Source organism: Dipodomys ordii, unplaced genomic scaffold (genome assembly GCF_000151885.1).
Source record: "Dipodomys ordii isolate 6190 unplaced genomic scaffold, Dord_2.0 Scaffold1, whole genome shotgun sequence".
Lineage (NCBI taxonomy): Eukaryota > Metazoa > Chordata > Mammalia > Rodentia > Heteromyidae > Dipodomys > Dipodomys ordii.
In genome coordinates, this window is record NW_012267217.1 from 65,121,208 (window position 1) to 65,135,182 (window position 13,975).

The 13,975-nt window shown below is 54.5% G+C and overlaps 1 protein-coding gene across 1 annotated transcript; it reads left to right on the forward strand.

The window, feature by feature from the left end:
* The first annotated feature begins 368 nt into the window (after positions 1–368).
* On the forward strand, positions 369–13,584 carry Sh3bp4 (SH3-domain binding protein 4). The gene is made up of 4 exons (XM_013011632.1): positions 369–607; positions 4,054–6,407; positions 10,631–10,819; positions 11,597–13,584. Exons 1-4 carry the CDS (start codon positions 490–492, stop codon positions 11,819–11,821), a joined length of 2,886 nt encoding a protein of 961 aa, XP_012867086.1. The 5' UTR covers positions 369–489; the 3' UTR covers positions 11,822–13,584.
* Positions 13,585–13,975: the final 391 nt, after the last annotated feature.

The following is a 13,975-nucleotide window of genomic DNA, read 5'->3' on the forward strand; positions in this document are numbered from 1 at the left end:
CACATGAGACTGGCCACTTCCCAACAGACCTGGGTGGGCAGGCGCTGCTCCACACATGAGACTGGCCACTTCCTAACAGACCTGGGCAGGGGGGACAGGGGGGCGGGCAGTGCAGGCCGCACAGTCGCTGGTGTCCTCTTGAATGTGCCAAGTGCCTGGCCAGGTGCTGGGACACCTTTCACGAACTCCATTGTGCCCCCGGAAACGCAGCTGTGCGTCCGAACCTGCTGAACCCACAGACCACAGAGGCTGGGGACCATGCCCCTCCACTCCCAGGCCCGGAGACATGAAACAGCTCTCTTCATTGTGATGGCTCAAAAGAAAGAGAATTCCCGCCTCCTTTCATCTTTCTCCTGTCCTTTCAGATATAAGCGCACTGCCCCGTGGACGCCACTGTGCCACATGGCTGCTTGAGACCGAAGCCTCGGCTGCTGGAATTGTGGAGGAAGAGACATGAAACCCTAGCACCTCACGGCCCGGAGTGTCAGGATGGCAGCCCAGCGGATCCGAGCGGCCAACTCCAACATCCTCCCCCGGTGCAAGTCAGAGGGGACCCTGATTGACCTGAGCGAGGGCTTCTCAGAAACGAGCTTTAATGAAGTCAAAGGTGAGCTCCTGACCACACCGCTGGCTCGGGGCATGGGACAGCGTGGGCTTTCTGCGTCCCAGGCCGAAGTGTCAAGGTTGACTAAATTTCAGTCCTCGACACCTTGTCCTCCCTGGAACAAGAGCCACATGGCTTGATGGTTGGTGTGCTGGAGGAGTGTGTGAGTGGCCCCCTTGGTAGGAATCACCTTCTTTCTGTAGCTTAGATAAGGAGCCTGGTGGTGGAGACATCTAGGCTAGGGAAAGACAGTGGAGAAGAGAGGAAGGAGGCTGGGACCCACCAGAGCAGAAAATATTCCAAGCCTTTTCCTGGTTTCAGATCTGTCGCCACTACTCAGTGCTGCCCTTAAAGCTCGAAAGCAGCCACAGACGTGGGTGAATGAGTAGACGTGGCTGGACTCCAGTGCCGTTTCACCAACACAGCCGTGGCTCTACCACCCTGGCTCCATGGCTTTCTCCAGCACCCTCACCATGTGGCGTTGGTGAGAAAGCCATCTTTCAGACTCTTAGGTGGGCCCAGGCCTCGCGAGGCCTTGTCATCTCGCGTGCTCTCCAGGTAGGTGGGCAGCCAGGACAGCAGCAGCCACGTTACCAGCACACTGAACTTCCTAACAGCCCCCAGTGGTTCTTGTGTTAAAATCAAGGCCGCTGCTGGGTGCCCGTGGCTCACATCCGAAAACCTAACTACTTAGGAAGTATCCGAGGATTGTGGTTCGAAGCCAGCCCAGGCAGTAAACGACTCAGAAAAAGCCGGAAGTGGCACTGTGGCTCAAGTGGTAGAGTGCTAGTCTTGAATAAAAAGGTCAGAGACAGAAGCTCAGGGACAGGGCCCCAGCCTTGAGTTTGAGCCCCAGGATTCTATGCCTCAGGATGTGGTAGTGGTTGATGTTGCACATGCATGGTCCAGGACAGAATTCACACCTCCATCCCCTTTTTTGGGGGGAGGGGCTGCAGGAGGGAGGGACAAGGAGGGGGAGGGACGGAGGGAAGAAGGGAGGGCCTTCTCCCCTGGGTGAACCTGAACCCTGTTTGAGCTGTGTCACCACTTCCATTTGGAGACAAGTGCTTGGAATTTTAAGTAAAACCTCCTCATTCTTCTGTCGTGTAAACCTAAAATGATAATGGGCATTGATACATTTTAGGCGATACACAAAGCATGCTTAATTGCTTTGTTTTTCTTTTAATTTTAAAATATTACTGAAAGGAAAGTAATTACTCTGGGGAGCAGAACAAGATGTCACTGTGGAGGAATTCTAACAGGCCTTTACTCACTAATTCTCAGTTGGTTTTAATTTGCTCTCCAGTAAATGTGTCAGGAAGCTAAGTGGTTTCCATTACTGGACATCAGCCTGACCCAGATCCTCTTTCCATAATTTTTCCTGAAGCCCATTCTTGGGGCTCAGCAAGCAACACCCCACAAAGGCCTCCAAAGCACAGTCTCTCTCCTTTCTTTGCCTTCCTGCCTCTCTCCCCTCTTTTTGAGGCAAGTGATGTAAACCAGAATTCCGCTTACCCAGGCAGCTGAGAGAGTCCAGGGTCCCTTCCCCACAAGGTGGTCCTTAAGACCTAAAAATGGCACTCCTGACTTCGTCTGCCTGGGTAAGAGCTGGCCATAAATAAATCCGAGGCCTTGTTCCCGTGCCGCCATGCCTCACACCCGGGTTTTGTGCCGTGACCAGGAAGTCTGGAGAGAGTCTGTGCTCGGTCTCCGACCAGATGGTTCCATCTTTGTTGGAATTCAGGGGTAGAGAGGACAGCTCCCTTTGTCCCCCGCACTGGGTGCTGAGCAGAAAATGGAATTAGCAGGGGACCGACGTGTTTGTCTTCAGGTGACGTTTTGGCATCATTACACCAAGCACTTGATCCCTCGTTAAACCTCACCCCTACTGCAGTCTGCTGAAGAAAGATGCTTTTCTCCATCAGGAAGAGAACTGGACTGTCATGTTCATGTGGCGTGGAGGGCCTGGACCCAAGCTCAGGTCTAGTGATCTCAGATGCAGGGGCCAACAACGCAGCCAGGGCTCGGCCTGATTCTTCAGGATTCAGGACCCAGAAGCCTCCCCCCACCCCCGCCACGGTGTTCTCTGCATCACCTAGTGAGTGGCACTGAATAGAAACTCTTCCTGAGATGCTACCAAAGAAATAGATTTTATTATTTTTTCCCCGGTGTTCACTTTGCTGGCACTCTACCACCTGAGCCGTACCACCAGCCGGGTTTTGTTGGTTCTTTTTTGGAGATGAAATCTTGTGGACATTTCTGCTTAGTCTAACTTCAAACTTCAGTCCCCAGGGCTTAGCCTCCCGAGTAACTAAAATTATAGGGGCCACCCATGCCCACTTCGACTCTAATATTCCACAATCAAATAAAAAGTGAATCAGCAGATCAGGTTTTTTTGGATGGCCAACTAGATAGCATTGGCTGATTGTGAACTTAATCGCCTATTAGACTAGATGTAGATGTGGTGGTTCAGCTAAAAATTCCATCCACTTGTTTGCAAAAACAACGTGAAAAATAAAATAAGCTTGCTTGTTGCTTTCAGATGTGAGCAAGGCTGTGGTGGAGGCTGCTTCCCCAGGAGCTCTCCATCCTCAGAGCCTCCACATGTGGGCGGGAACCAGAATATTCCACACACCTTACTATTTCTCAAAACTTACTCTTCTTGGGTTATATTGGTAACATCCATGGTTTAATAGTAAGCAGTATAAATGAACCTGACCCATTTTTTTGAAAGTGGTAGAATTTTCAGACTACTTCCATAGTGGTTCAGATGTGACCCATCACCAGACATAAACCTCGAGCTACCAAACTGCGTGGACAGGCCCGCCATCACTATGAGTGATCTTGACAGAAAGGTGAAGAGACTACCCTCAAAAATCACTGCTCACCTAAAGAGACGCTTTGCTGAGAACAGGTTGAATGGGGAAACTTAATGTTGGGACCTGCCCCTACATCCCTCCGTTCCCCGCTGAAAGAGCCTGGAACTGGCCCCGGGCTCAGGACTCACTGCCAGTCCCTAGCTATGTGCAGAGTGTAGCCTAAGAATCCAGCTTCCAGCCTCTCTCTCCACAGACTAATAAATCTGAACTTGATAACACTAGTACTAGCAATACTAGAAATCGATCATGAAAAGCTCGGTTGAAACAAGATGTTCAGAACCAAGGGAGATGTGAACTGTCCTATAATGCCAATTTGCCTTTCTTCAGTGGTCTGAGGACTCTGGTCCTTCTGCCCCGTGATTAAATGGGAAAGTGACAAGGTAACCACAGAGCCAGGTGAAGTTCATAAAGAAGTTCGTCTTGGTTTTTATTTAGCGGCCCCTTCCCTGGCCTGTGGCCCCACCTCAGTGCTATCTGCTTCTCGTTCCCCCGTCTTCCCCTCTTCCTCCTTGGAAGTCCTCCATGGTCCTCCTGAGCTGGGCCTCACACGTCTCTTTCTGTTTTCCACAGTGCCTTCTCCCAGTGCCTTGCTAGTCGACAGCCCCACGCCTTTTGGAAATGCAAAGGAAGTGATTGCGATCAAGGACTATTGCCCAACCAACTTCACCACCCTGAAGTTCTCCAAGGGTGACCATCTCTACGTCTTGGATACATCAGGCGGGGAGTGGTGGTACGCGCACAACACCACCGAAATGGGCTACATCCCTTCCTCCTACGTGCAGCCCTTAAACTATCGGAACTCAACACTGAGTGACAGCGGTGTGATCGACAATCTTCCAGACAGCCCAGACGAAGTTGCCAAGGAGCTAGATCTTCTTGGGGCATGGACAGATGACCAGAAAGGATCAGGTAAAGCCTACAGTAATAACCCTTTCTGGAACGGAGTCCAAACAAACCCATTTCTCAATGGGAACGTGCCGCCCAGCTTTGAGGAATCCAATGCTAAAACCACTGTGGATTTGCTGCTATTCGATACTGGCACACCCTCGTTTACTGCGTCCAGCTCAGTCACCACCAACAGCACCGGCAATATCTTCGACGAGCTCCCAGCCACAAATGGGTTCCAGGCAGAGCAGCCGGTGAACCGGGACAACCCGTTCTTCAGAAGCAAACGTTCCTACAGTCTGTCGGAGCTGTCTGTCCTGCAAGCCAAGTCGGACGTTCCCACCACATCCAGTTTCTTTACAGGCTTGAAGTCTCCTGCTCCCGAGCAATTCCAGAGCCGGGAGGACTTTCGAACTGCCTGGTTGAACCACCGCAAACTAGCCCGGTCATGCCACGACTTGGACCTGCTGGGCCAAAGCCCTGGATGGGGCCAGACCCAAGCAGTGGAGACCAACATCGTGTGCAAGCTGGACAGCTCAGGAGGCGCCGTGCAGCTCCCCGACACCAACATCACCATCCGCGTGCCCGAGGGCCACGTGGCCCCTGGGGAGACCCAGCAGATCTCCATGAGGGCGCTGCTGGACCCCCCGCTGGAGCTGAACAGCGACCGCTCCAGCAGCATCAGCCCCATTGTGGAGGTGAAGCTGAGCAACCTCGAAGTGCACACCTTTATCATCCTGGAGATGAAGGTCTCGGCCGAGGTGAAAGGCGACATTTTCAGCAAAAGCACGGTGGGCCTGCAGTGCCTGAGGAGCGACACGAAGGAAGGGCCGTACGCGTCCATACCCCTGGCCTACAGCTACGGGGACACCATCCAGGTGCACCTGCACAACCTCGAGCCCTGCATGTACCTGGCCATCGTCGCCCACGGCCCGAACATCCTCTACCCGTCCTCTGTGTGGGACTTCATCAACAAGAGGGTCACTGTGGGGCTTTACGGGCCCAAACACATCCACCCGTCGTTCAAGACGGTGGTGACCATTTTCGGGCATGACTGTGCCCCCAAGACCCTCTTGGTCAGCGAGGTCACCCGGCAGGCCCCCGGCCCGGCCCCCGTAGCACTGCAGCTGTGGGGCAAGCACCAGTTCATCTTGTCCAGGCCCCAGGACCTCAAAGTCTGCATGTTCTCCAACATGACCAACTACGAGGTCAAGGCCGGCGAGCAGGCCAAGATGGTGAGAGGCTTCCAGATGAAGCTGGGCAAGGTGAGCCGCCTCATCTTCCCCATCACGTCCCAGAACCCCAACGAGCTGTCCGACTTCACCCTGAGGGTGCAGGTGAAGGACGACCAGGAGGCCATCCTCACTCAGTTCTGCGTCCAGACGCCTCAGCCCCCGCCCAAGAGTGCCATCAAGCCATCCGGGCAGAGGAGGTTTCTCAAGAAGAATGAGGTGGGGAAGATCATCCTGTCCCCGTTTGCCGCCACCACCAAGTACCCGACGTTCCAGGACCGCCCCGTGTCCAGCCTCAAGTTCGGCAAGCTGCTCAAGACGGTGGTCCGGCAGAACAAGAACCACTACCTGCTGGAATACAAGAAGGGCGACGTGGTCGCGCTGCTCAGCGAGGAGCGCATCAGGCTGAAGGGGCAGCTGTGGACCAAGGAGTGGTACATCGGCTACTACCAGGGCAAGGTGGGCCTGGTGCACACCAAGAACGTGCTGGTGGTGGGCAAGGCCAGGCCCTGCCTGCTGTCAGGGCCCGAGCTGAGCACGTCGGTGCTGCTGGAGCAGATCCTCCGGCCGTGCAAGTTCCTCACCTACATCTACGCCTCCGTGCGCACCTTGCTCATGGAGAACATCAGCAGCTGGCGCGCCTTTGCGGACGCCCTGGGCTACGTCAGCCAGCCGCTCACCTTCTTCTGCCGGGCAGATCTGGACAGTGAGCCGGAGCGGGTGGCCTCTGTCCTGGAAAAGCTGAAGGAGGATTGTAACAACCCCGACAACAGAGACCGCAAGTCCTTCCAGAAAGAGCTCGTGATGGTGAGTGCCCCAGCAGGCGTGCAACTCCAGGCCCGGGCTCCTCGAAGCTTCCCAGCTACGGGATCAGGGCTGGGCCAGCTCCTGGGGCCAGAGTCTTGGTGGAGGTTCTTGGGCTCATGCTGTGCATCTCTGAGCTCCACGGTGGCCTGAGGATGGGCGCAGGGACATGGGCACAGCAGAGCCTGCACTCAGGCCACTTCTGATTTTGGTGCAGATTTTAGAACATCCGATTTTAGAACCATCTGTGAAGAAGAGGTGAGAACCTCTTGCCCAACTCTTGGTCTTACTTGATGTGAGTTCTTATCTAGTCTTACCTGGTGCTTCCAACAGAAGCGTGGCATCTGCCGCGGTGCCTCCTCCCCTTGCCAGGCGATGACGGCCATCGCTCCGGCTGTACAACACGAGCTGGAGGTCTAAGAGCTGAGCTGGACGGGGTGTCCACCGCAGGACACGCGCTGGCCACACACGCACGTGCTCCCAGCAGCCTGGTGGCCTGGGTCCTGCCTCCCGCGGGCCATAGCCACTGACGGTGGTGCTCTGCAGGTACTCGGGGTCAGACGGAGTAGATGCGGCCCCATCCCATGGTGGGGACCCCTCTGCTCCCGTGGACGCCTGGGTGACCTTGTGGCACGCCTCCTGGCTCATCCTGTGCCTATCTGGTGGGATGCGGCTCTCAGAGCCTCAGCCACCTGCCGCTCCCTCCTCAACTTCACCTTGAGTGAAAGTAACTGGGGTGAAAGAGCCAGGATGTTGGGGTGTCTGTGAGACAACGCAGATGAACCCCTGAGGCTCGCGCGCGCACACACACACACATCTCAGCTGTGCCTGGGCACCTGGGAGTGTGTATGTACAAAGAGCCACCTTGCAGCCAGGTAGGGAGCAGGATGGGGTAGACAGACTTGAAATTACCCAATGGGGAGGAGACAGAACCAGAAGGGGTCATTAGAAGTGTAATCTTGACAACCCCGAGGTCCCCGGGGGAGGCCTTGGTGGCTGTGGTTTCCGCGGGGTGAGGCTGCAAATGAAAAAGGGCCACAGGGGATTTGCACGGGCCCTGCAGTATGGCCCTTCCCTGAGCCAGCACCTGCTTCCAGCTCAGGGTTCACTTCCTGGCTCTCCTGTAAAGAAAATTCCAGAACTGTGGCTGGAGCCAGCTCCATAGGCAGGGGTAATGTTCCTGGGAGATCCTTGGTTTGTCGTTCTTCACTGATTGTGAATTAAGTGCTTTCATAGAACATAAACGATATCGATTGTATCAACTCTTTCCTTCTGCAGCTGGAAAAGAGCGCTCACCTTGAGTGCGAGAGCTGCGCGATGAAGCAGCCCCTCCCGGCCATGACGTTCATGCTCACGCCCTTGAAACGCTTCTAGGAACAGATTCTTCTTACCCAAATTGAAGATGGGGGATTTTTTGGTTAGCAGTGGGGGGGTCCTGTGTCCCTCTGAGCCCCTACATCTCCCTTTGCGTGAGGAGGAGATGAAACCTGTCTTGGCTGGAACTCACCTGGGACAGTGACTTTCGGGGTCCTAGGAGTAGCTGACCATGGCAGGTGTATTTTAATGGTCATCAAATGCCCAAAACCGCAGCTGATTTACCCTATCACTAGAAATGCCATTCATGTCACAGGACAGTGCTGCCAGCGTGGCGTCTTCTCAGGTGTTGGGTCCAGTGTCAGGCCCTGGTGAAACAAGCTAGTGCCCCTGGCTGGCTCTGCACCTCACTCTTGGCCCGGGCTGGAGGCGGGGGGGGGGGGGGAGGGGGGCCAGCAGGAAGTCCTCACCAGGCTTGCTTGAATCAGGACTGGTCTTGTGTGCTTGATTCTTGTTCTTGCCCCACTGAAGACATTCTTCTTGGAGAAGAACTGTGGGAAGTGGTGGATGAAAGAGCCCATCTCAGCTCAGAAGCTGGGCGTACATTACGGCTCGTGGGGGATGTGTACAGGAGGATCAAGGTTCACAACCCAGGCAAAAGTGCAAGATACTATCCTAAATATAACCAAAGCCTAAAGGCCTGGAAGCAGGGTTCAAGTGGTAGAATGCCTACCTAGGAAGAAAGCAGGGCCCTGAGTTCAAGCCCCAGTACTGCCAGAAACAACCAAGAATCTGTTCCTGATTTTCAAGTCACATGGTTTCTGTTCTCATAGTAGAAACGGAGAGAGAGGTAACTGGAGACAGGTGGAGCAGGGAGAGTTGGAGGCAGGACGGAAGCAGCCCCCGTGGCCCTCAAAGGGAGAAATTGTCCGAGCCAGGAGTCACATGACAGTTTTTCAAAGTAAGGGAAGAGTGGAAACTCAGAGATGTGTCTTGAGCAAGGAGAGAACAGGTTGCTGTGGGGGAGGATGTTGCCTTCAGAGGGGAACAGGCAGGGCTGCCCCAGAAGCCTGACAGCAGATGAGCACGAGCAGCCAGCGAGGGAGGGCTGGGGCTAGGGGGGCGGGGGAGGGGGGGACGGGGGGAACCGCGTGGGGTTCCCAGTGGATTGGGAGAAACGCACCTATCCCTCAGCCCAGCTGTGGCTGGGGTTCCTGGGGTCCCTGCTAGGCAGGTCAGAGCTGATGACATAGCTGGCTCTGGTAATGAGCAGTGCGGCGTGACCTGGAATACAGGAGTGCTCGTCTCCTGGTCCCTGAACTTCCTGAGAACGGACGCAGAGAGAACGAACCACAACAGAGCATCGTTGAGCCTGAGGGCCGCCCCTTCTTACATGGCATCTTTCAGGGACCCAGCCCTGGCCTACCTACCTGGCCTGGTCTACCTGTCTCATCTGTGGCTGCTCAGAGGCCATGTCTGCACAATTGAGAATGGGCCACACACCGTGGGTCACATAAAGCCACAGCATTTACAGCCCGCCCCTTTCGATACTATGTCTGATCATAGCTCAGTCTGGTTAACAAAATCCCTGCTGAAATCAGCCTGAGGTATTTGCTGATAACCTGTGGGTACAAAATAAAAGGAAACCCACAGGAACCGTGCCCAGAGCTGAAGTTTCCTGCTGTGTAGTTTCCTATTGTTCAGACTTGGTGCCTGGAAAACTACATAAATGACTGCTTGGTGGTAGTGGTGTGGGCAGCTTTGTGAAGAACGAAGCTGGTGTTGGGTCCTAGAGAGGTTGTGTAAATGGAGCCGTAGTGAGTAAAAGGAAGACACCTTCGTTCCCAGTGTTGGCAGTCCCTCTTCATTCACAGGGGATCCGCAGAAACGGAATCCTGCTCTTTCTTCCAGCTGTGGCCAGTCAGGGACCAGAAAACAGCCACAGGACCTTTGTGTCCTGTGCCCAGAGCCCCTGGGGGAGAGTGCTTTTAATCACTCCTGCCAGGAATGACTCAGGTCACAAGCAGGTGACGTGTGATGTGGTCCGTTACCTAGGGAATGCGGCTCCTGCCTGCAGGACCCAGGCAGCCAAGTGTGCACACTCCACCCCCGTGTCCGTGTGGCGTGCTGAAGTGGCGTGGTGTCACGCCCGGTGGCCATTCGCATGGCTGGACAAAGTGATGCTCCCTAGAGAGCAGACCTCGTAGAGGGGAACCCTTCCAGCACCACCCCGTGCTCAGCCACACACGGGGCCCTTTTTACCTCTGAAACTCAAATCTAGTAAACATTGCACTTTTTAAAGCTATTTCTTTTGAATATACCAAAATCCAAATGACAGTCAACCACTTCTGAAATATGTAAGTAGCTACCACAAAGCATCCAGACCCGCTGTCTGCGGCTCAGGTCCTGAAGTCACATGGTACCCACCCATGGGAAAGCCAGCGGCTCCCACCTCTGTCCCTTCTGGCTGGGGGAGCCCGGACACGCTGCCTGGCCATCATCTTCGGTTATGTGACACGAGCAAGCCTGGCACCCTGAGGGGAGGCGGGGCCGGCCGCCCGGAAGCCAGTCTGGCTCCAACCCTGCCAGCTCTGCAGCCCACTCACTTCCCCTGCACCTGATCTGTAGAAACTGTGGTCAGCACAGTACCTGCTTCATGGAGTGGCTCTCTTCTTACAAGAGCACCAGTCATTGGTCCATTCCCCGCCACCGCCAATCAGGATGACCTTACCAATGTCTTGTAGGTCCTGTTTCCAGGTAAGGTCATGTGCTGGAATGCGAAGGGGGGAGTCTTCAGCCCATTTGTTGGGACATTCACAGGCCCCAGAATCTCAGGACAAAAAGAGCGTCCCTCATCTCAAAGCCAGAGCCTGGCTCCATCCCTGACTCAGCTGGTGCTCTTTCCTCCCCAGGCCCTACTGAAAATGGACTGCCAAGGCCTCGTGGTCAGACTCATCCAGGACTTTGTGCTCCTGACCACAGCTGTCGAGGTGGCCCAGCGCTGGAGGGAGCTGGCTGAGAAACTGGCCAAGGTCTCCAAGCAACAGATGGATGCCTACGAGTCTCCCCACCGGGACAGGAACGGGGTGGTGGACAGTGAGGTGAGCGGGGGCACGGGTTGGGGGGAGCAGCAAGGTGAGCAGGGGCACAGGTTGGGGGCAGTGAAGTCAGCAGTGCCCAGCTACTGGGTTACTTCATTCTCTGGTCTTGCGGTTCTCTGGGGTGCAAGGAGACATAGTGGATCTGCTTCATAGCATTCTGGGAGGGCTAAGTGAGGAAATGGACATGCGCCCGTCCACAGGGCACCCTGGCTAGGTGGGATCCATCCAGTTGTTCTTGGCAGCTTTTGTTGGGACTGCTGGTAAGGAAGAGGACAAGGCCATACCACTACAAGCTGGGAAGGTAGACCAGCTGTCTCTTGCCCATTCTGCTCCTAAATGACCTTTGGTGAGATTATACCTGCATACACAGAGCCGTGAGTGATAGCTCAGGACTGCCTCCCAGGCACTGCTGAGTCACTACCTGGTGGGTACCAAACTCTGGCAAAAAGTGGCTGCGGTAAAATCTCACTCAGAGACTCTGCTGTGCCCTTTTGTGCTGGTCATTACTGTCCAATACCTGGAAAGTGGCTCAAGGTGAATTTCTCATGAATGGATGGTTGCAGATAAGGGTATAGTGAGGAAAGAGAAAGCCTACGTGCTCACCCAAACAGACCTGCTCCGTACCTGTTCCCCGGCACTGCCCGCCTCTGCTGTGGGCCAGCCCGCTGCCACCCTAAAGAGTGTTGTGGACTGTGCGAGCAGAGCTAGGGCAAATCTCGCCACCCCTCATCTTCACGCTTTCCCTCTTCTCTGTTGTGTTTGCCGTGGCTCCATCAGGCCATGTGGAAACCCGCGTATGACTTCTTACTCACCTGGAGCCATCAGATTGGGGACAGCTACCGGGATGTCATCCAGGAGCTGCACATCGGCCTGGACAAGATGAAGAACCCCATCACCAAGCGCTGGAGACATCTCACCGGGACTCTCATTCTGGTGAACTCTCTGGACATCCTGCGGGCGGCCGCCTTCAGCCCCGCAGACCGTGACGACTTTGTGATCTGAATGGGTCCTCTGTCCTGCATTCTGGAACCCTCTGGAGGTCATTCCTTCCCTTCACCCATCCTGGGCACACCCCTGCCCCCATCAGCAGTGGGGGAAGGACAGGGGCGAGGCTGGCAGCCTGGTCCATAGGAAACCAAAGGGACTGGACGGAGGACCGGCAGTGACCGAGGACTGCCCAGTGGGGGGGGGGGGGGGGGGGCGGAGAGACTCGTTGCCAATCAAATAGCTTTCTATTTGTTGACATGTAAATTTCAATTTAAGAATCTTTTTTTTTTTTTAAAGAAAAAAGACTGAGAAGGGGAACATGAGAAAAATGGTATCTAATTTTGTAACGGCCTATAAACTTGATAGGAGCAAAGGCTTTTGAGGTTTTTCTGTTGTTCAGAGACTTTTTTAAATTATGTCACAGATGTATATAGATATTTAAAGGCCATGGGGCATTTCTGATTCCAAGTCATCCTTCTCAGTTCAACTCTCGGCACAGAGAGCGCTGTTGGGTGTTGGCCCCTTTGTGCTATCTGTCTTCAGGAAGGGGAAGCCAGTGGGCCGGGTGCCGCAGGTGGACGCAGTCAGGCGTCCTGAGAGCCTCCTGGGCCGCCCCTTCCTCGTACGATTCTTCCCTTCCTCCCTTTGGCTCCTGTTGTGGTGACTGTCCATAGAGCATATGGGACACTGAGTGCACAGTTAGGTCCCACAGTAGCAGGTGGGCACCAGGTGTTTCTGCCCATAGGTCAGAAAGCAGCTGCACTTGGCATTCTTTCTGGCCTGGCCACCTCTGTGTGCCATTTGTCATTCAGAAGAGTGGTGTGACTACATAGGACCCTGCCCCTCCCCCTCCAGCTCCAGGCCAGTGCTGGTGTTTCCCCTGGGGACAGGGGCACTTCCTGCCAAGCTAGCTCCCCTGTGGGCAGGAAGAAAGCCTCCGTTCCCAGCCGTGGCCCGCCTGCCCTCATTCTCATGTCTGCCCCAGAGGATCCCAAGCACCACCAGGGGCTGTTGTGCAGAAGAACCAGCTGCTGTTTGCCAAACGCCACATTCCATTTCATCTCAGATTGAACCCTTCCTCCTTCCTGGTGCTCCCAGGTCGCCTTGGGAATAAACGGTAGAGGGAAGGCTAGCTAGGTTTTGGTACAATAGAAAGATCAGGTTGAACGTTTTCCGAACATGAAATCATTGTCTGTGAAGTCAGGGCAGGGGGTGGTGTTGGCCGCCACCCGGGCTGCAGCTCAGAGCACGCCAGTCGACATCCCATGATTGCCAGGGAAGCTGCAGCAACTCGGGAGGGACAAGAGGCAGGACTGGTAGCGGCAGATCCCAGCAAGGCGACCGCAGTCTCGGCCCGGGACGTAGGCTGTTTCTCTGAAGGGGTGCTGGGCCCTTCAGGATCCCTGCCTCCCATGCTCTTAAATCACTTTCACTTGACGGTAATGGCTTAGTTGAATCAATGTGTAATCCCTTACTGGGCTGTTGTATACCTACTGATTCCGACACTGAGGCCAACAGACTAAACAGCCAACACTAGATCACTTATGCTGCAGGAGCTGAATCACACAATTTCCCCAGGACCCCGTGAAATCTCTATTAGTTCTGGTTCTCCACCCTTTGTCTTCATGTTGCCCAGAGATCACCTCTCACCCTTTCCCCAAAGAAGAAACAGAACCAGTTGCACCTTAAACCATGGATGTTTTTCCTCAGGGCTTAACATCGTTTCCTATGCAACATGTCTTGTAGCACAAATTAAATTCTACAAAAGTTGCAGTAAATTTTGTTTGGATATTTTAACCTCTTCAGTGCCTGTGTGTGCGCGCGTGTCTTTGTGTGTGTGTGTGTGTGTGTTTCTTATGCCCAGCCAGACTCGTAAATAAAACCTGTGGAAGGATCCATATGTAGTCCAATGTCTCCCTGTCCTCGGTCATCGCTGGGTGGCAGTGCAGCTGTGTACTGAGCGTGTTTTCTTGCTCTGGATTTCACTGCTCTTGAAACATGAATAACTCAGTCTTCACTAACAGAATGGAAGTTGTGTTGTGCAGAACACCCAGAGGGAAGCAAACCGGGGTCTCCTCCTCAGGCCCCAACAAGGAATTCGAGCCATTCCTGTGTGCTGACATGGCCTGAGCTGCCGGGGAGTACTGTGGGAGGGTGGAAGAATGGGGC

Excerpts from the sequence above, each read along its gene's own strand:
- Sh3bp4 (XM_013011632.1), top strand. The coding sequence starts at position 490 with ATGGCAGCCCAGCGGATCCGAGCGGCCAACTCCAACATCCTCCCCCGG. Across the intron at positions 608-4,053 it reads GAGCTTTAATGAAGTCAAAG|TGCCTTCTCCCAGTGCCTTG; the intron begins GTGAGCTCCTGA and ends TGTTTTCCACAG. Across the intron at positions 6,408-10,630 it reads TCCAGAAAGAGCTCGTGATG|GCCCTACTGAAAATGGACTG; the intron begins GTGAGTGCCCCA and ends TTTCCTCCCCAG.